Source organism: Oratosquilla oratoria, chromosome 40 (assembly GCF_046742065.1).
Source record: "Oratosquilla oratoria isolate Oo_2021 chromosome 40, ASM4674206v1, whole genome shotgun sequence".
NCBI lineage: Eukaryota > Metazoa > Arthropoda > Malacostraca > Stomatopoda > Squillidae > Oratosquilla > Oratosquilla oratoria.
In genome coordinates, this window is record NC_134816.1 from 24222952 (window position 1) to 24245918 (window position 22967).

The following is a 22967-nucleotide window of genomic DNA, read 5'->3' on the forward strand; positions in this document are numbered from 1 at the left end:
AGCGATGAACTACTAGCATGGTGGTGCGCGTAGTGCTTGGTTCGAATACTGCCCAGGGCCGAAATTATTTCGGTACAGCTGCGCTTCGGGTCCTTACTCTGACTCTCGTGGGCGGGGAGTTGGGTGTGTGTGTGTGTGTAAGGTCATAGCATTACCCATAGATCGGACCTACGAGCTCTGAGCTCTCTTCCAGGAGGGAAATAGCTGTCGATCACGAGTCCAACACGTGATCCAAAGACCAAGTGAAAGACCAAGTGAATACACACACACACACACACACATAACTCCGAAAATTTCAGCCCTGGACGGGATTCAAACTTGTATCGCTAAATCAGTGGTTGAGAACGATACCACTACACTGTCAAGCCGTGTATGTGTATGTGTGTACGTTTATGTATATAACTAAATTGTATTTAGCAAATTGCAACACACTAGATAAGAACTACGTTCGTGGAGCCCCGTCTCTATTCCTTCCGGGTGAGTTCATGGACCAAGGCCTCTCTTCGGAAATAGAAATATATATATTTATGTCCTTCAAACATCTTAAGTATTTTTTTTATTATTAATTGCAATGTCTTCCTCTTGTCCTTCCTCTCCACATGTGTGTGTCTGTGCGTTTATGTGTGCGTGCGTCAGCTCGAGCATAGCTGTGTCTTCACGCTGGAAAGATAATCGTCGATAAGGACAGGCAGATGTTATCTTATCGCTATAGATTATAGCGGCCATGTTCCGTGATCACATCTCCATTGCCTTGAATTTCAGTATGAACATCGTCATATATATAAATATAAATATAAATAAATGAATATGTATATATATATATATATATATATATATATATATATATATATATATATATATATATATATATATATATATATATATATGCTGGTACATTATGACAAGTTGATGGTGGAAAAAGAAGTCACGGGTTTAGTTCGGAGTTTGAGTTTATTCCTGACCGGTTTCGCTCTATGCTTTTTCTGAAGAAGCATAAAGCGAAACCGGTCAGGAATAAACTCAGGAACTCGAATACTAGGCCCGTGACTTCTTTTTCCACCTTCATCATATATATATATGTATATATATATGTATATATATATATGTATATATATATATGTATATATATATATATATATATGTATATATATATATATATACATATATACACACACACACACACACGAGTATATTGAGTTTATCAATATATTTTCAAAGTACGAGTATATGACTGGACAATATAAATAAGTACGCCATTTATTAAGATTATTAAGTCAATAAAATTAAAATATTGATTAAATACTGAGTAAACATTGTTCAAGCACAGGGAGGCGGGGTTTATTGAGTGACATCGAATCATCCAAGCTCACATAATGTGTGATATCGACATGACGTCATGTCGACCCCAAGGACATTCCCTACCAATATGGACAGACTCTACACAAATATTGTATTACCTACAAATCACTACTTTATTATTTACATACTAATGCAAGAAAAATTGCCTTTGGAATCTTCGCACATTAGTCAAAGGTGACAAACGATATTGTCAGCAGCTATGGTGGGAATTTCTTACAGGAAAACTAAATATGGTAGATATTTGCACAATGTCGTCAAAATACGAAAATGGAGAAAAACAAAATCCTAACGGATTTGAATGGAGTTATGCCTGTAGGCAGGTTAACAAGAGAGGAGCAGTAAAATACATGCGTGGGAGCTCCGAGATAAGATATCAATTGATAATATATGATAAACCAGCTCTATCCACTAACGGCAGGCTACAGCCTCTAACATGATGTACGTTCAAAATACGAAATTAAACTCATTTATTTTGTTTTGGCGTTAGCTAGACGATTTTATCTTTTATCAACCAAACTTGATCCACTCAAAGCACTCTGTACTCATTATCTTAATACTTTTACTATTCCCAGTATGCCGATTTCTTTATTTTTCTATTTATTTTTCATTCGTGTGCCTTGTGCGCCACGTGTATTCACCTCGGATCTGCTGCAGCCTCTTTTCGAGACAGCCAGACACCACCCTACGGCAGTGAGCTCAGAGCTCATTATTAGCAGATCTCTGGGTAGGTCTGAGACCACTCACACTCCACACACCGGGACAGCAAGGTCACAACTCCTTGACTAACGTCCCGTACCTACTCGCTGCTAGGTGAACAGGGGCTACACGTGAAAGGAGACAAACCCAACTTGTCTCCGCCCGGCCGGGGAATCGAACCCCGGGCGGAGACAAGTTGGGTTTGTCTCCTATATATATATGTGTGTGTGTGTGTGTGTGTGTGTATTCACCTTGGTCTTTGGATCACGTGCTGGACTCATGATCGACAGCTATTTCCCTCCCGGAAGAGAGTTCAGAGCTCGTATGACCGATCTATGGGTAATGCTGTGACCTTACACGCACACACACACCCAACTCCCCACCCACGAGAGTTGGAGTAACGACTCGAAGCGCGGCGATACTGAAATTATTTCAGCCCTGGGCATGATTCGATCCCGTACTTCCGTAATGACAGTCAGGGACTCTACCAACCGCGCCACCGAGTCGTGTGGATGTGTGCACGTGTGTGTACCTGCGCGCGTAGGCGTAGGCACGTACACACTTGGGCCAGACATTTTTATTATATAATTTTGTTTACACTTTTCTTTGAATTTCCTAACACTGAAAACCCTCCCCTCACTATTTTTCTGATATAAATAAGATGAATTATATATGTTAGCTTCCTATAGTCTTACGTGTATGTCTATTTTCTAATTAGGAAATAGTGTAAGAGCATTTGATAAAGAATAGAATTAAATCAAATCATTCAGTAGCAGCCAAAGCAATTGAATTTGAAATCTATGAAAACCAATTGAACTTAAACCAGGAACTGACCCTAAATCATTTAATTTGAATAATTAATTGTTTAAAAATATTTCGTTTAATGTTACTGCTGAAAAGGGATGGTTCAGATAATACAGGTTAGTTACTACATATTTCAGGTAATTTTGATTACTGGTAATTAATTAAAAAAGAAATGTCACGAATTTACGCGTAAATTCGTGTGGGGTGTTTATCAAATACCTCCTCAAAAATTATAATAAATATGAATAAAATAAAGTAAAATAAAATAAAATAAAATAAAAAATAAATAAATTAATAAATAAATGAGTATACAAATAAATAAATAAATAAACAAATAAATAAGATAATAATAGTAATGATAAAAATCACAAATACCACCTCCTAGAAGCCTGGTCTACGTAAATATCCCCATTTTCGGACATAATTACCCAAAATACACCATTTGGTACAGGCCTGTGGTGGTGCAAGGGAGAGGAAGTTATGTGTTGGTGTGCGCGCTATCTCAAAGCCACCGATAACAATCGATAAGACCTCCTTATCTCTCCCTACGGGGTTCTGCACGATACTCGGATCCGTCGGGGTGCGCAGTCGCAAGGAAGTTGCCCTCCAAGGCACACACACGCGTCCCGTAGATCCAAAAATATATTTGGTGAAAAAAAGAAGAAAATATTAATGTGAAGCTTAACGAGGAACTCGAGCAAGGTATCCTTGTCCCCCACGACGTCCCTCGTCTGCGAAGTCCTTAAGGGAATCGAAGTCTTTGTCGTCAGCGGCGTCGTCGAAGTGAAATTAGATTAGGTTCTCCTCCTGTAGAAGTCGCAGAAGGAGGGAAAAGTCAAGATGGCCCTTGGAGTCGGCAAGGGACGGCTCGAGGAGCACGTGGAGCTCCTTCAGTACCTGGTGTACATCTTCAACACCGTCTTCTTCGTAAGTAACACTCCAAGTGGTGAGGACGGGAGGGAGGGAGGGAGGGAGGGAGGGGGTGGTCCGCCCTTTGCACACGAGCGCATAATGTTCCTTTAAAGGAACAAAATGTTCAAATTTTGAATATTTTTATATGTAACTTATGCTGGGAAAATTACTTTTATTTCGTTAATATGTACCAATGTTTTCTTTTACATATCAGTGATCATTATCCGCTCGTGGGTTAAGATGGAACAAGATCTATTAAAAATCTTAATTTTTTCTATTATCACTAGTATTTGAAGATTATCTAAGATTTTTTTCTCATTATTAAAATGCATTTTAAAGATTTTCTAACGATTTATTTCTCGAATTATTGAATATTTTGTTTAAGAATATAATAATTATTTCAAGATTATCTAAGATTTTTTTGATTTCTAAATATTAAAAAAATATATTTTCTCTTTTTCTTTTGGGAATTTCTATAATCTGGAAGGAAAATATATTTTGAAAAAAAAAAAAAATACAACCACAACGTACTTTGTGAGTTGGAGTTAGGTGTCTCTAGTCGGGTGGTCAGTTAGGTTAAGTTAATCTAGGTTAGGTTAGATTAGGTTCAATAACTGTTTTTCTCGTTATGCAAATTATATTCAGTGTGGTCTAGGGAGACGATTTAGGGTAAAAATTTCTCGTTCTAGGGTAATCCGTCAGAGCCTCTATTATCTAGAAATATCTCTCTAGATTTGGGAACCTGATCTTCCCAAAAGAGAGAACTGTTATGTTTTTATTCTGGTCACCGTTGGCTTATTTCATTCAGTTCTGCAGGGATTGGGTAGAAGTGCCCTACATCAGCTCCCTCTGTTATTTGAATTCAATTATATTTCCTCTCACTCGTATTTCCTTATTTGCTTACGTTTTATGTCTATGATGTGTCCTAAAATAATAGCGATAATAAATAAATGAATAAAAGTTGTACAAAATATATGAAATAAATGAATATATAAAGATGTAAATATATAAACAAGTAATTAAATAAACACATAGATAAATAAATAAATAAAAAATGCACAGCGCGTAGCTCATCACAGGCATGCACTTCCTGCTGATGCGATTGAATGAAACAGCTCGATATATATCTTTATTTATTTAGTTGACTAACCCCCCACTACCAACAACAACAATGTCTTCATCCACAATCCCAATCCATTCACTCCAATCTTTTTCACCCTCACTTTCCTGCTCGACAGACAATCCTCTTATATCCAAGGCCCCTTTCACTCTATCACTTCACCTCATTCATGGTCGTCCTCTCTAGCTCACCTCATCCACCTCCTTCTTTGCTCGTCGTCCTTAAATCATTCTTTCCATGTGCCCAAACCACTTCAGCTCACTTTGATCTGCGCTAACGGACATCAGCTCCCTTCCCAACCCAGTTCTCTGCCTCAATGCCCATTCCATCCATTCTTGCAACACCTGTCTTCTCTCCCTCTCTTCCGAGAGGACAGAGTCCAACTGGCCAGACTGTGATGTGGCCACCAAACAGCCCTTCTAAGTTACCAGAGGAAACTGGATGACCGCATCGCAGATAACAATCCAGGATGCAACACTTCCACCCCATACAACACATTATGGAAGACTGCATTGCACATAATCACGCAAGCCAACAACACAATATATATATATATATACTCTACAAAGAATTTGTGGGGAAAACCCCGTTTCAGCCATGACGTTCCTCAAGGAGACAGAACTGCTCGGCCAGACAGTCTAGGGAACGACAACACCTATCATACTTCTTAAAATACTCATTTCAAACACAGTCATTTCCTACCTAATTCCCTTAAATTCCAAGCCTCAATTCCATACACATAACCTTTGTACAACATTCCATTCGCATTCTCTGTCAAGTATATATTTCTCGTGACACTTTTCAATCCAACCAGACATTTACTTGTTTCCTTTATCTTTATCTTCCCCCTCCACATCCGCTTTCATCACATGGAGTACTCCAAACTCTCCATTCGCTCCGTCCACCTCACTCCATCTACTGCCCACTCTCTTTGCTGGTCTTTCCTCAGCCAGTCTTTCCATAGACACTCCTTGATCTACTCTATCCCAAGGTCCCTTTCACCCGTTCTCTCCCTAACTTCCACATGTCTCATCCTATCCTACCTTGCCACACCATCCTTACTTTTCACACTTTATCTCAAAACATCTTCAGGATCTTCCTTCCGAGTCTGTTCCATACCACGGGTACAATCACTTCATGTAACCTTCTCCTTGCATTCTTCCCCCAAATATCTATTTCTCATGACGTTTCTCATTCCACAAAGAGTTTTCTTTGCTTTCTTCAATCTAACATTCACACCCAAACCCACTCCTCCGTTCACTCCCACATGCAAACCAAAACTACTTCAAACTTTCCAGCTTCTCACCTTGAGGACCACAATGGAAATAAGCGTACATGCTTTTTGTGTTATCCTCGGCAATTTGCATTTATTATTCCGAATTATGTGTTCTTGTCATTATTTACACTTCATGTACATTGATTCATTGCCAAATAAAGTCTATCTATCTATCTATCTATCTATCTTCAGACTCCTCGTGTCCAATACGCCACCATTATCACGTCTTGTCCAAATCATTTCCTCACTATTCTCAACATTCAATCTCAACTTCCTTTCAAACTCAATCACTAACTGTTTCAATCTTTCTCAAATTCGGCTACGAACGCTGTGTCATCCACAAACAACGATTAATCACTTTCCAATCGAAATGCTCTTTGGAGAAAATATATTTGTAGGGGTTATGTATCGACATGACGTCACTCAAAATTAATGACTCATAGACTGTAGGCGATATGACGTCATGCGATGACGCATTGCGATTTCAGGAAATCCGTTTAATTTTTCAAAACTTCTTTTTAACGGTTCCGCCTGCCGGCAACGAGAGTTGCCAGATATTGCTATATACAGATTTTAGCTATTTATTTATTCACGTATTTATTTTTTAAGTCAGAAGAAGACAAATTTGGAGAAATCTACAACAATTCTTCAAAGTTCTAAATATCTTTTAATTCAATTCTGCCAAAAATAATTGTTTATGTAACTTTTTTTTTAATTCTTAACTTTTCCAAATATATGTGAATTAAAATATTCAACTTCCTTCCATATTTGGGGACACTACATTTTGTTCCATTTTCCATTTAGAAAAAGAACATTGAATATCGGAAACACCTCGTACCCCGAATATCAGAAACAATTCCGAATAACGGACACTCCGAACAACAGATATTCCAAATAACGAACATTCCGAACAACAGATATTCCAAATAACTGAAAATTCCGAATAACGAAAAATTCCGAATAACGGACATTCCGAATAACGGAAATTCCGAATAAGGGAGAGAATAGTGCGATCATGAGAGTACGAACTTAACCTGCTTTAGGATCTCGATTGACCAGAGGGGCTATCACACTGGGCTTCCACGGGCTTCGCCAGCGCCTACCGTTGAGAGTTCGTTGGAGTTAAAAACGACTTCGGTTACAATATTTAAATTTTCAAATCTCCAAATATCAAATTAGCTTTCCGTTATATATAGAAAAGCTGAATGATGAACTCAGAGATTATAAACCTATAAGAAAGTTAAACAAACTACTGAAATATTCTTAGAGAAGTCTAGATTTATGTAAACGAAGTCATATTCAAGATATTCAAACGGAATGTCGACGGAAAAACAGCCCAGTATGATAGCCCCCTAGAGGGAGACTGTGGGCATAAAGTCGACAAAGAGAGCTATGTCGACGTTCCAACCGGGCAAAGGAGAAATGCTCCGATAAGATAAAAGATAAGAGAACTGGCCCACACTGCACAGCCGTGCCGTGAATGTAGGCGTTGTAATCAGTACATCGAATGGCCTGAATACATAGTACATTCCAATGTCTGTTTATTTCAAACTGGCGAATACAATAATAATAAATCAATACAAGAATCAGGACAAACATATTAGAATATATACATAAAGAAGAAGTTAAATTAATAAATAAAAAACGAAACAAATACGATGATAATAGTAATAATAGTAATAATGATAACAATAATAATAATAATGATAATAATAATAATAATTATAATAATAATAATAATAATAATAATAATAATAATAATAAAAATAATTATAATAATAACAATAATTATGATAAATTATAATAATAATAATAACAATAATAAAATATTCTGGATGCAGTAACAATCCTTATAAAAGAAATAACACTCAAAAATTATTGACACTGGTGAAGTTATTAAGCTTCGAGTGTGTGTGTGTGTGTGCATATGTGTGTATCTGTGTGCGTGCGTGTGTGTGTGTACATGCCGGCCAAGGTAGACGGTCAAACACATACGTACACACACGTGTATACACATGTACACACACACATATACGCATAGAAACCCGTGTAAAACGCACATGCATGTGTATGCACGCACAAACGTGTATCCACCTACATACACGTGCACGCACGCACACACACGTGTAAACACGCACACACGTGTATGTACATGTGTACGTAATCACACACACGTGCACACACGCTTGTACACACGTGTACACAAGCACACACATGTATACACGCACACACACACACACACGCTCACACACGGTTTGCTGGTGTGGTGGTTAGCGTTACAGGATGCCACTGTGTAGATTGGAGTTCGTGCTCCGCTCAGGACGTGAAAGCGTCAAAACATTCATAACCGTTACTGTCTCCTTTAGGCAATGGGGCAGGTGTACGGTGTGTGTAAAAGGTCACACTATTGCACTTAGGACTATATGAGCTTTCATTGGAAAGGATAGTGTTTTGTCAGTAATAAAACATTGTAACTGTTATCATTATTACTTTATCATTTTTATTATTATTATTTTATCATTATTATTACTGTTACCATTATCCCATTACATTTATTATCATTATCATTCTTTTCATTATAATAATCATTATCATTGTCACTATTATTATCACCATCATCATTATTATCATTAACTTGATTATTATAATTATATTATTATATTTACAATTGTATAATTATTATTATTATTTCTACTGGGTGACATATTTTCTAGCTAAGCGCAGGAAGGTAAAAGTTATAGATTACGATTCTATAATAAATCACACTACGAATTGACCTAGAAAAAGAAATGACCCGTTACACTTTGACGGGATCCTACGAGCATTAGAAGTCGCCGAGAGTTCGACGAACGTTTATTATTATCACAAAAAAGAAGAAAAATAATATGAATAAGACTACACGTAGGCAATTTTTGTGAAGTTAATCTTTCTGGAATACTTAGAAATTAATACATTAATAAAATGCGAAATAAAATCAGATACAAAAGAAATAATATTTATAAATGATCCGCTATGAATAACAACAGTTGGCAGCTCTGTCCGGAACGAAATAACTAATATATATATATATATATATATATATATATATATATATATATATATATATATATATATATATATATATATATATATATATATATATATATATATATGTGTGTGTGTGTGTGTGTGTGTGTGTGTGTGTGTGTGTGTGTGTGTGTGTGTGTGTGTGTGTGTGTGTATAATCACTATTCTTTTTGTTACTTGCACATTGAATGGATTTCTGAAACGAACAATTACACTTATATTCACAGCTCCCTTCCCAATACCGAAAGAGTTATCAAAGAACTGAATGAAATAACCTGGAGGTAGAAAGAATAAAACAAATATGCTCTCCTTACGGATGAGGTTTATCGAGGCAGGTACAAAGTTTCACCCACAGGAAAGTGGGGCTTAAGACTGATGTCACATCCGCCTCAAACCAGATTAGAGGTCGACATGACGTCATGTCGATCCCGAAGACATTATATAAATAAGTGAATAAATCAGATAAATAAATTAATTAGATCAATAAATAAATAAATGGATCAATTATATCAATGAATAAATAAATGATAAGTATATTATGAATAAATAAGATTAATTAATAAAATAACAGACTTTGGATGGTTTGACTTCGCTTGTCTATTTTGAAGGCAGTAAATTGTAATCATATAATTTCTCTGATGTTCATCTCCATCGCCAAAGGTCTCAGGGGTTTATCCCCTCCAACACGGTGACGTACGTATATAAATAAGCTGGGCATAAAATCTTGATACATTTATGGGGTGAGGATACACTATATTCTTTCCCCAAATTAAATTCAATCAAAGTGAACAGTTTGTACCCCTGGTTGCTGATTCCATATTTCATAGAAATAAAAAATTCCCGCCTCTATCGAAATTCAAATTATACACTTGGGGAAAATAAGTTCTTATATTTTTAATCAATATGTAATAATGAATTATTAATAACGTAAGAGGGAAAGAAATTAAATAAAAAAATAATAATAATCTTCGTTGTCGTCACCGTGTTGGAGGTCTCGTGAGGACTTCCCTGCCGCAGGCCCTCACGACGTCGCCCTGTAAAATAACCGGACAACTTTTACAGTGTGGAGGCGCTACCGTCTTCGCCCTAGGTCTATGGATTCGATTTGACGAAGACATGATTGACTACGTCAAGGGGCTTGGCATGTACCATTACTGGAATGGAACGACAGTGATCATGGTTGGAGCAGCCACTGTTATGATCAACGCATTCGCGGCCTGTTGCGGCGCATTCTTCAGAAGTGCAAAAATGATACTCTTAGTACGTCAAGCATGCCCCAAACCTCCTCCCACTAACCAACTAATTTTACTATATATTTTTCCTTTTTTCTTGACCTGAATCTTGTGGTTGCAGTGCGGTGGTGCCGCAGTATTTGCACTAGGGCTATGGATCCGTTTTGATCAGGATATGGACGATTACGTCAGTGGACTGGAAATGTACCATTACTGGTCGGGCACGACTGTCGTCATGGTAGGTGCCTCCCTGATCATGATCAACGGCTTCATTGCATGCTGCGGTGCATTCTTTAGAAGCGCTAAAATGATCATCATAGTGAGTAAAAGAAAGATAAAAATGCGTTTTTGGGCGCTTAAAAACAAAGTACAAACCCAAGCACCTCAATCCTGCTCATCGGGACTATTTGTTTACCTCATCCTCATCCTGCTCTCCTCCTCATCCTCCTCGTCTACGTCACATCCTGCCTGGGATCAACACCCGTGTATATTTGTTTGTACTTTTTATATGATGTACATATATCTTTGAATATTTTGCATATGATTCTTTGGTGGACGCGAGTGTGTTGTCAAAATGAATGTTGGCAAAATTTATTTGTACATAGTTTGTACAGGATATATCTAATTTGTATATTTCCCAATACAAAAATGTGTTTATCAGATCTTTGTACATATGATAATTCTCAAGATCACATATAATATACGAAATTTATGCATATCATTTACCTACACATATAGTGATAATTGGCATCACAAGTTGTCATGTAAGAAAAATATTTGAAATGACACTACAATGACTACATCCTTGACGACGATTAAATTTTTTTCGTTGCATATCGAATTCGCATGCCCCAATCATCGACTAATAAATCCGCTGCTTTATCAAAAATATCATCAAATGATTGAAAAAATAACAAAGTCTAATCTGTTAAGACACTGAATGAATGTGATTTTGCTTTAGTAAAACTAATTCGCGCTCTAAATCTTGGTAATTTCACTAAACCTTTTTTGTACCACAGAAATCAGTGGCCCCCAAGAATGAGAAAAAAAATTAATATCAACACTTGCCATAATCCTATGCTTAATACTTTTCTATCTCTCTAAGATTCTCTTAAGGTTAATTGGCATATCTTCAACGGTTTAAGTGGCTAAAATAATGTAAAAAATAACCTGGGTTCATAGTGCACAGCAAATATTTCCTAAAGCTATTTCTCATGTTATATGGAAATATATGAGATATTTTCTTTTTCAATTGCAACTTCCAATCCTTCTATTCTACTTTTTCGTGATTTTGGGTTAAATTATTCATCATTCAAATCTTTCGGAGTTCCTTTCGAGTCATCCAATATTTTCCAACATGAGTACAAAAATTTGCGTGTAAAATTGTGTAAGAATATTGTCGCAAACTAAGCTCAAATTTGACTTAATCTTTTAAAGAAAAAAATATATAGACTTCATAAGAATTTACACGATTTTTTTTTATTACTGGCATGATTATCACAATATTTTTTCAAACATAAATCTTACGCTAATACGATATTTATTTCTTAAATCCATCTCATCAAAATGCACGTGAACCCGGCGTTTTCTAAATTTATAATCTTGGTGACTGTCTCTTTAATCAGACAAAATTTTGGGACTTTTTTTTCCAATCCTTTGTAATGAGAAACTTTTCACTTCCTGAGTGCTTCTGCTGCAATCCATGACTATGGACAACAAACTATCATTTTGCTTTGGTATTTCTGCAGCGAAGCTGCACTTGGTGTACATGGAAAATAGTATTTTTTATTATGGTGGTAATCATGTATATACCTATGTTAACTTTAAACAAATTAATGTTATTTTCTATACTATTGGTACTGCGTTCACTATTGCGTTACATTTCACGCAAAATCGAATTTGGAAAATACAAACGTTCTCACAATTCTCAAACAATTTCCAAACGCATGGAGTTGAGACTTAATAAAATTATCAATCAATTTACAAATAACCAAAGTCTCAGCAAAAATCACCTACCTGATATTTACCAACGAAAAAAAAAATAGCATCGATGTTACTGTGCTTTATCATTCATATGGTGTTTTCTACAGCATAATGCACTATTGAACGCAGTCCAATTTTCCAAACTGTTGGCATTATTACAGATACCTTCTTAGGTTAAGTATTGTTTGGGGTTTTGTGTCTGTAGAGTCTGGAGTGTAAATTTATTTATAACTGTAATTCCTAACCCATTGGTACATTTCTTGGACATTTCTCAAATGGATATACTATATCTCATGTTTTAGTGTGTTCTGAACATCCCTATGTATGTGTATACCTGTGATACATGAGATGGGTTTTCCAATAAGAAATGTTCAGTTTTGTGCATTCTGGTTTATGGGAATGGTTCCTTTTTCGATTGTATTACCTCACCTTTCCAAATACTGTATTTCTTTTGGCGAGTTTATCAACTTGCCAGTGGAATCGACAACCTTATCCTGATTTCCAAACCGTGATAATCCCATCCTTTTTCCAGTTACCAATAGGTCTTTTCTTTTAAGCCTGTTACATTTTTACAAACCTGTCAACAAGTCTTTATGTTTTGAAAAAACGGCATGTGTCAAATGGACTCGTTTCCTTATTGATCAATTTGTGTTTAAAACAAGTGTTTCCCCTTGTAGAAGAAGTAATTGTAGACGTTTACATTCTGCATTAATGTTGGGCCAATGAATGTACTGTTAGCGAGTGAACTGTAATCTCCATGGACTTGTTCCAGAGGCAATAGATTAACGATAATTCAGATAAGACAGCCCTAATAATAAAAGTTACTTTAAACGCAGTTTATTTGAAAATGCCACCATTGTATTTTTGTAAATTATAGTTTTTGGAAAAAAAAAAAAGTTCCGGCGAATCTACAAATGAATATTAGATTTGTGTTCAAGTTCCCAATATCTGTTTTTTTTTTTTTACATTGTTTACGTAGAATTTTCAAATGGAAAATATTCAATCTAAACAGGTATGAAAGATGAGGCCTTTACTTTTACCTCAGACCTGAATTTTAGTCCTTGGCCAGTCATCAGTAAACCTCTCGATATGGCAACATCTATCAGATGCTGTGATGATGTCATACTATGAAGTTTATTATTGGCAGTCGCTTCGGCGGTCTATAGTTAAATATGGACCAGTAAGCCGGTGATATTTTCCTTTTCATATTCCTTTGTATTTATATCCTATATACCTTACCTCTGTGGACATATTTCTTGATAATATTTTTATGGTCTCTATCCTCTGATTGTTCTTTCTCAGAACAATACTGTGTGGTTATTTTTTAGTGTGTTTATACTTTATATTTATTTGTCAATTTATTTCACATTACATTCATGGTATATTAAGTTAAAAACAATAAGTTGAATTAACAAATATATTTGTACTTGCAGTTTGCAGAGCGAAATAATTTTTGTGTTATTTGACTTCTACTTTAAAATTAACTTCACATAAAAAATAAAAGCTCTTTGTATATTTCAACTGGATATAATTAAATTACATATAATTGATATTACCTATATTTTTTAATTTCTTTGAAATAAAATACTCAAATTCAAATAAAGTCCTTAGATTACTTCTGAACCACCCATACCACTCTCTGACCTTATGGCTCGATTACAGTACAAGGTCATGACTGTGGTGACCTTCATCCTCCTTCTTGGAGGTTCAGCCTATATCCTTGACAACGGTCTCGAGCAGTCTAAGATCTACCCTTGGCTTCAGGATGCCATCAGAGAGAAAATTTACCAGTATCAATGGGATGTATCGGCGAAGAGAACGGTTGACATTATCCAGGAATATGTAAGTAATTTAGATTAAATTTTCTTTTGATTTCTGTCCCTATATTGGATAAATATCGGTTTTCTTAGTGTGTGTGCACAAGACTAAAACGAATACTTGTCATCAGGTGTTTGAATGGTAAAAACAAGAGGAAATGGGAGAAGTTTGGTAGTAGGTTTCAGATGAATGTGTTAGCACCAAGTGCAACTAAATTGAAAGGAAAATGTGAATTTGAGTTTCGGAGTATGACAGGCACATTATTTTGTCGGGAGTGAAAACAAAGGAGAGGAGTATCTTTGTCATGAATCACGTGGTGGACTCGTGATCAACAGCTATTACCCTTCCTGATGAGAGCCCAGAGCTCATATATGGCTCGATCTCTGGGTAATGCTGTGACCTCACACACACACACACACACACACACAAACTCCTTGTCCACAAGTGTAAGAGTGATGAGATGTGTAAGTATTGGAATGCAAGTGCCGTTCAGATTAATGCAAATTAGAAATATGAACGTGTTGGGAAGGATGGGTGATATTAAATGCTCTGGTAATGGGAAAAACGACAAAGAAAGAAGAGATTTGGTGTCTAGAAGTAAAGAAAATGTGGTCAAGTTATAGAGGGTCTGAAAGCATGAGAAGATATATTTTGATCTTTATTTTGTCTGAAACTCCGTACCTGTTTTCAGCTGCACAAGGTAATGTGTGATACATTTAGTAACACCTAAAAGGTAGAAAAGAAACTTTCAACACCCAAAAGTGATCAAATAAGTTTTCAACCAAAAGAAAAAAAGAAAAAGAAAAAAAGAGACTTTCAACACCCACGAGAGGAAAGTTTCATCATCAAAAAGAGAAAAGAGACTTTCAATACACAAAAAGAGAAAAAACACTTTCAACACCCAAAAGAGAGAAATGTAAGAAAAGAGACTTTCAACACCCAAAAGAGTGAAAAGAGACTTTCAACACCCAAGAGAGTGTTAGAAACGTAGGAGACGTGGGCCTGGCTGAAGGCAAACTCTGGAACGTTTTGCTAATTTAAAGTTGGAGCCTATTAACAAATAAATAAGATAGCTTCTGGCCGCGAGAGGAGCGGGAGAGGAGGAGACGGGTGTCTGTCCTCGGCGGTGAAGTCTCGGTGCGGGAAGTGGCTGGAGATGGTTTCCTCAGTGACCTTTTTTTTTTTTTTTTTTTTAATTCTGTAGATAAGGTTTATCTACACACGGGCCTTTCTCCATTCGGAGGCCCGTAAGTGTTGAGCCGCTCTGAGATCAGCTACTCCAGCGTTTTTGTAGTTATCTGGGCGGAGGGTATCCGACCAGGATATGGGCGAGCCGTTCTATGTTTTCGGTGATGTTGTAAACTATGTCGGCTCCAGTCTTCCAAGCTTCGGGGGCCATGGAGTTGAAGTGTCTGCCTCTTCTCAGGGCGATGGTGTGAGCGCACTCTAGTAGGTAGTGAAGGAGAGGTTCTGATGTGTTCATCCCGCAGTGGTCGCATTCCCTTTCCTGTCTCTCGATGATTTCCCAGCAGCACTTGTATCCCAACCTGAGCCTGTGGATGATCACGGCGAGTCCTCTGTCGGCGATCTTGGTGGCGGGATGAGGGCACAGTTTGGTGGCTCTCTCAAACCACTTGCACTTGCTGATGCTGAGCTTATTGATCTTCTGTGGTTGGCTACCTTCGCTCGCTGTGGGTGAGCCCTGGCCCAGCTTTTGATTAATGTGGTTGATGGTTGGACTTGGGTTTCTATGTGAGGATGGTAGCGTGTAGTTTTGGCCAGCTCATCTGCTCGTTCGTTGCCGTGGACCCCTATGTGGCTGGGTATCCAGTTGATGGTGACTGGGCGATTTTGTCTATTGTGTAGCTGCAGGAGGTAGAGTATTGTTGTGATAATGTTTACGTTGGTGGGTATGTCCTTCTTCTGGAGTACTTGTGTCGCCGCAAGAGAGTCTGTGTGTATGACCACCGGCCCTTGTAGTTAACTTTAGTACTCCAGTGCTTTTTGAATTGCTACTAGCTCAGTCTGTAGGGTCGAGCAGTGGTCTGATGTGCGCCAGGCGGCGGTGTATGTTGCGGAGTATACCCCTGCTCCTGTTATGCCGTTCTCCGGGTCCACAGTGCCGTCAGTGTAGCAGACAAAACCACCCTGGGCCTCAGTTGCCTCGATCGTTGTTCGTGCGGCATCTCTCAGTTCCCCTGGTGAGCAGCAGTTCTTTGCGTGTGGTAGTTGTGTGTGGTTGAAGGTGGTTGATGGGGATATCCACGGGCCTGGAGGTCGGTACTTCAGGCATGCTCTATCTGGCTTCAGAGCCCGTAGGTGCCCTTCCATGCCTGTCGCGCGGATTTGGTCTCCTAAGTGTCCGATGTACGTATCTGGTCGTGGTAGGTCCGGGTGCGCATCCAGGTGAGCCTTGAGTTTGGTCTTGAGATGGGAGTCCCTGTCGCTCAGCAGGGCCTTGGCTGCCGCGGTGCAGTTCCGGGTCTGAATCCTGGCCATCAATGGTGGCATGCCTGATTCCATCTGCAGGTTGCTTCTTCTGGTCCACATGGGAGCACCTAGGATGAGGCGAAGGGCGTTGTTCTGTGCTACTTCGAGTGATTCTTCCTGCTGTGCTGTTAGATGTGAGAGGACAGGTGCTCTATATTCAATTATGGGTCGGATGCAATACTTGTAGTGTTCCAGTACCAGGCGGCTGGCACCCGCATCAAGTGGTTGCATATATCTCATCGGAGCTGTCTTCGTTTTTGTCATTTGCTTCAGCTTCTGGATTTGAAGAGAGGATGACAAGGTTTTCTGCACAGTGACTCCAAGATAGGTGAAGTCGTCCACCCACTCAAGATCTTGCTGGTGTATGGAGATTGGCCTTGGGTTTGCCATTTTAATAGCCATGGCTTTTGTCTTCCTTACGTTTATCTTGAAGCCTAGGTGTGTGCAGCTCTCTTCTATAGTGTTGAGGGCATAGCTGAGGGCTACAAGTGTTCCAGGAGACTCGTTTTGTCCGACTCGCCGCGACGGGTCGGACCTCAAGGACTCGTTTTGTTCGACCCGATGCGGCCGGTGACTGCCTCGTGTTCGGTCCCTGGGGACTTTCGGAGGCGCTGACGTCGACCTTGATGGGTATGCTTCACCAGGGAATGCAACTGCCTCACAGAAAGAAAAGAGACTTTCAACACCCAAAAGAAAGAAAATAGATTCCAACACCCAAAGGAGAGAAAAGAGGTTTTCAACATTCATAGGTACTTTAAATGTCTTTTACCCTTTTTACAGGTTGGATGCTGTGGTGGGTATGGTTCTGGAGACTACGAGGAAATTCACTTGCCTATCCCAGATACCTGCAGAGACCAGGTATGTTATTTGTGCATAATTGTGTTGATTCTTGCTCAACCCCAATAGTTACTGGTAATTATTGCTTTCCAAGAAACTTGGGCATATGTAATGAATTTTGCCATAGCTAAGTACCTGGTGTAAGTTTTCCATCATTTTGGAAGTGGTGGGTGCAATTACTATTTATTTATTTATCTTTTTATATATAATTTTTTCAATATCTATCTGTTATCCCCAAAAACGTGAATTGATACAGTCTGTACATATCCATGGGTACAGGGTTTATGAATGACATACAATATATCATCTGAGGGCTACATGATAGCATGTTGACTTCTAGGGTGTTTTCAACAGATGCAGACAAATTTCATACACATAGACTTTGGTATGACCCTATTCAACTTTGGTGGACATCTATCTGCTGTAATGATTATAATTTATGTTATATTATTTGTTTTTGTTTTGTTATAATTTGTCTGTCTGATTTTCATTTATTATTAGTTATATGCCAATTTATTATCATTTACTATTTACATGTTTGTTTGTTATTCAATTATACCTATGAATCTATTTATGTATTTTATTTGTTATTTACATTATTATAGTTTTTATTTATTATTAATATGATTTTTTTTTTTTTTTTTTTTTGCATCCGACCTAGATATGGATCAAAAGGTCTCCTGTCGGCATGCTCCGCCTTTGTAATCCTTTGTAAAATCTCAATGTATCTACATACCAATAGGCTTCTTTCCCCTTATGAAGAGAGGTACCCAGCAAATGGATGAACTCATCCCCACCCAATACCCATTACTCTTTCATCTTGCCTCCTTGTGGAAATACTGATCCCTTCTTTCCCTCTTCATTTGTTTCCCAGGTGACAGGAAACCAGTATGGGGACTCCTGTGCCGAAGTATTCTCCTGGTACCTCGAGGTTCGTTCTGGATGGATCTCTGGACTCTCAATCTGTCTCTGCTTCCTTCAGGTAGGTTCTCAACAGGGCAGGACTCGCAGTAATGGGTATAAACTGGACAAATTTAGATTTAAGAAGGAAATAGGCAAGAATTGGTTTACTAATAGGGTGGTCGACGAATGGAATAAACTTAGTAACCATGTAGTAAGCGCTGAAACTATCAATTGTTTTAAGAAACGATTAGACAACTTTATGGATGGGGATGACAGGTGGTGATGGATACGGAGCTGCCTAGTGTAGGCCATATGGTCTCTTGTAGTCTCCTTTATTCTTATGTTCTCAACTTCATGTCTTTCCGTTTCTCTCAGTCTTTCTCCTTATTTTCAGTTTTCTTATGTTATCGTCTTCTTTGACAGGTGTTCGCCATGATCTTTGCATTCTGCTTGTGGCGAGCTATCAAGGAACTGGACGATGAAAAATAAAAGGTCTAACTCTGGATTTACTGGATATCTCAGAGAAAAACTATTGTGTTGTAAATAAAGTGAAGTAAGTGTAACTAATTTAGGTGCTCTATGAGCTGGTGAATGTAGATGATGTGGAAGAAATCATTCTAGCTCTTTTATTGTAATAACAGATTTGTGGCTATCGGCTACGGAATGTGTGATTATCTTAAGACGTTCTTTGTGCACACCACAGACAGTTGGATCGGACAGGGTTTCAAGTTTTCTGTTCCAAATCAGTCTCCAAAATTCACAAAATATACAAGTGGTAGTTTATATAGAACAACGCAATACAACCCATTCATTTTACATATTAATATCTCCCATTACATTAAATTTACATATTAATATCTCCCATTCCAGTTTTATTTGTTATGTAACTAAAAACTATACACTGGAAGCCTAAGGATGAGAATCATTCCCTTTGCCAAGAACAATATGAATGAGAGTGATTAGTGAGGTTATGTGGAAACACACACCCATACCAAAATACCCACATTCACTTATTTTCCCATCTTATATAAGATGCCTGACATTATATGATTTGATATGTACAGCTACCTCTTTTTAATTGAGGGTTATGACCCATGAGAGCATCATTTAGAACTGTTTTCTTCGTAAGACTTAAAGGAAATATAGTAAGCTGCATTACTTCATAGAATAATGTTGCAGTATGAAGCACACTTCAAAGTGATATCAGCACAAAAATTGTATGCTGATATTACACTCTTATCACACAACACTATATATCTATCCATATGCCAAAGGCTTTTTCCCCCTTACCAGGGAGGTAGCCAAGTCAAAAGGCATATACCTATTCCCACCCATTTTATTCCCATTACACAACAGTGTTAGATTAAAAAAAATAATAATAATAAAAAAATAATAATAATAAAATAAATAAATTAAATTAAATATATATATATATATCAAAATCAAATCATCACACTGCAATAGTTAGAGTATGCAAAGAGAAAGTGCAGAAACACCATATTCCCCTCCTTTTTCTTATCAGTTCATATAAATATAGAAATTGTACTTAATGAAAATTTCCTCTTATTTATTGCATATTATTCCAAAATCATGCAATCTAAACTTGTGTAAAGAGAGAGGTAGCTGTACTTGTGCAGTCTTTGTGGACTCAGAAGTGTATTATTTTGGCACCTTACTGATTTACTTTCTTATCATATGCTACAATGAGTAAACTTATGCCTGGCATTTTTACACTGCATACCACTCATGAAAATCAAGTGAATTGTAACTGACCAAAATGCTCTTGCAGCCTCAAATGACTAATTTTCAAAACATATTTCATTAACGCCTCTCAACAAAAATAGTTTAAGTATTAAAGAACTAAGAAATATAAGTGTTAATCCCCCTAAAAATAATAAATAAAGATAAATAAAAAATAAAATATGTAAAATAAATCAATAAAAAAAAAAAAAAAAAAAAAAAATGGAAGTTAATCCAGTGCTCCATAGTAAAGTCTATTAGTTACAGCTCCCATTGTTGTAAATGAGAGCAGCTCCTTAAATTACACAGACACATATATATTTGCTTATGGACATGAATACACAAATGTTGAATCTTGGGTGAATTCAGTTGTACGATTTGATACTGATCAGCAGACAAACATTTTGCAGCATGCAAAGAATTTCTCTTTTAAACTATGAATTCAAGTTTTTATATTCATGGTATTTTCAACATCAACCCAAAGTATTTCTTGGTAGCAGCAGTATATTCTGTATAAGGACAAAAACACTGGTGAACTTTTGGTAATAATACTTACCCACCTACCACCAGCCCACCAACAATGGTCCTCAAGCCCTTTTATAGTTCTCTCTGGAAAGAATCTTTGGAATATGTCTGTATTATATTAGTGTGGGAGTGTTGCTTTGTCGCTGGTTTGTGGTAGTATTCAGGGAGTGCCAGTTGTCAACTCTCTTTGTGTGATAGGGTGAGGGAAATTTAGTCAGAGTTGACAGAGAGAGCTTGAATGGTCTAGAGACTCCATGTTATCCCTTTAGGACTGCAACTCCTCACAGATGTAAGGATGTTGACAGGTTTTGAAGGTGGGCAGTTGGGAGATAACACTGACATCTATCTCAGATGACCAACTTATGCAAGTATCTTTTGTTGGTCCTAATGCACTCTATTCCCGCCAAAACAAAAGAAGTTTGTAAGTTTCAAGAACAAAGTGTACACTGGAAAAGTGTTGAGACTGGAAAATAATCCTAAGTTACACAACTTACAATGTGGATTGATTTTTAACCCAGTCTAGTCTATGTGATGTCCACAAAATTACGCCTTTAAATGATGTCAGTCAAGCATCTTCTTCATAGCCTAGCTACCTTGTACTATGTGAAATAAGTTGTTCCTCTTTGTTTATCAATGTTGAGAATAACAATACAAACTTATTGTAAAAGTATTAGTTGTATATCTTTATGAAAGTGTGTTTTTTTATATATATATATTTGTGTGTGAAAGGAAGAGAAATGGAGAGGATGTTCAGCATATGTAATTGTATCAGTACTCTAGACTATAGCTTTTTGTATATTTTGAGGCTGAATGGGGAGGCAGGGGAATCTAGATGTATAATAAGTGATTGAGGGAAAGTTTAGAATTCTTTGAGCAACAGTTATTTGCACCAACAATGACCATCAACATAGAATAACAGGTGAAAAATCTTAATTCAGGTGCATGAGCCTATTATTTCATTTAAACTTAACAAGTTTAGAATTCTTTGAGCAACAGTTATTTGCACCAACAATGACCATCAACATAGAATAACAGGTGAAAAATCTTAATTCAGGTGCATGAGCCTATTATTTCATTTAAACTTAACTTTAAAGCCATGGTTTATATGTTATACTAACGTCATAGGTCTTTTGTAACTTCTGAAGGCTGATATGAATAATAGTTATATCATGTGTGTACATAAATCTTTTTTTATTTTATAGGTTAAATCTTTTATTGGCTGATTTGAAGTCATTAGGGCCCTTCAGGAAAATCTAACTAAATGCTTAGAATAAATAAATACATGACAACCTTAACATCTCCACAACAAATTTATACAGGCTCAGAAAATTCCTGTTTTAAAGTTCTAGTACCTTTTGTAGCGAGGTGTCCCTCTATGGTAATACAATTGTGTGGAGTTAGTCAGACAAACTCTTGATAGGGGTACACTGGTTTCTGATGATAAATGATACCATTCTTCTATATGACTTTTCACACAACCTCGGTAGGAATTATATTTTTGTGATTATGTATTAGTGACATGTTCTTTTATAAAATAAATGATGTTCTTTTTACACCTAAAGTTTATATGCCCAGCACACAAACTATATTAATGTAATGACTTTCACCCCTTCACTACCAGAAGGGATGCCAAAGAAATTAATAGAACAGCTTAGTAGCAACCGCAATAAAAAGAGAGAAAAACAAAAATAAAATAAATAAATAAATAAATAAAAATTGCTGCCAGGTCCAGAAAATTGGACTATTCTGTGCTGGCCAAAATTTATGGGAAATGCATACTGAGATGGGAGGGGTACTGTGACTGGATATTTTGGTGTGGTGATCTACATTGACATGGCCAACCCACTGATAAAATATAATCAGAGGGAGTGAGGCTTGTGGACTATTTATACATGCAAATTTTTAAATCATACATACTGGAGACATCTATATATATATATATATATATATATATATATATGTGTGTGTGTGTGTGTATAAGATTAAAAAAGCAAAGAAAATGCAATCAATGGATGGACAATAACATAATTTATTCATATTTACACAAGACAATTGAAAGACTTTGGCACATAACACAACAATAAATCTGATCAAATATATATATATATATATATCACTCACATTAATTGCATGAAAAAACACATCTATTTACAATTCTCAAATCAACATAATTACAATAAGCGTAACCCTGGGTTTCAATGACTGG

At 37.0% G+C, this 22967-nt stretch overlaps 1 protein-coding gene across 2 annotated transcripts; it reads left to right on the forward strand.

The window, feature by feature from the left end:
- The first annotated feature begins 3419 nt into the window (after nucleotides 1-3419).
- Nucleotides 3420-22314, forward strand: LOC143020679 (tetraspanin-2A-like). 2 transcript variants are annotated; one of them, XM_076177276.1, is made up of 6 exons: nucleotides 3420-3786; nucleotides 10296-10493; nucleotides 14111-14290; nucleotides 17537-17614; nucleotides 18468-18575; nucleotides 18920-22314. In XM_076177276.1, exons 1-6 carry the CDS (start codon nucleotides 3700-3702, stop codon nucleotides 18983-18985), a joined length of 717 nt encoding a protein of 238 aa, XP_076033391.1. In that variant the 5' UTR covers nucleotides 3420-3699; the 3' UTR covers nucleotides 18986-22314. The 2 variants fall into 2 exon arrangements, with proteins under 2 accessions (XP_076033391.1, XP_076033390.1); XM_076177275.1 differs by lacking the exon at nucleotides 10296-10493 and adding an exon at nucleotides 10587-10784 and having other exon boundaries at nucleotides 3421-3786.
- Nucleotides 22315-22967: the final 653 nt, after the last annotated feature.

Bases quoted from the DNA above. Each gene is read 5' to 3' on its own strand.
- LOC143020679 (XM_076177276.1), top strand. From the start codon at position 3,700: ATGGCCCTTGGAGTCGGCAAGGGACGGCTCGAGGAGCACGTGGAGCTC. The intron at 14,291-17,536 runs GTAAGTAATTTA...CCCTTTTTACAG, and splicing joins TTGACATTATCCAGGAATAT to GTTGGATGCTGTGGTGGGTA. The intron at 17,615-18,467 runs GTATGTTATTTG...TTTGTTTCCCAG, and splicing joins CAGATACCTGCAGAGACCAG to GTGACAGGAAACCAGTATGG.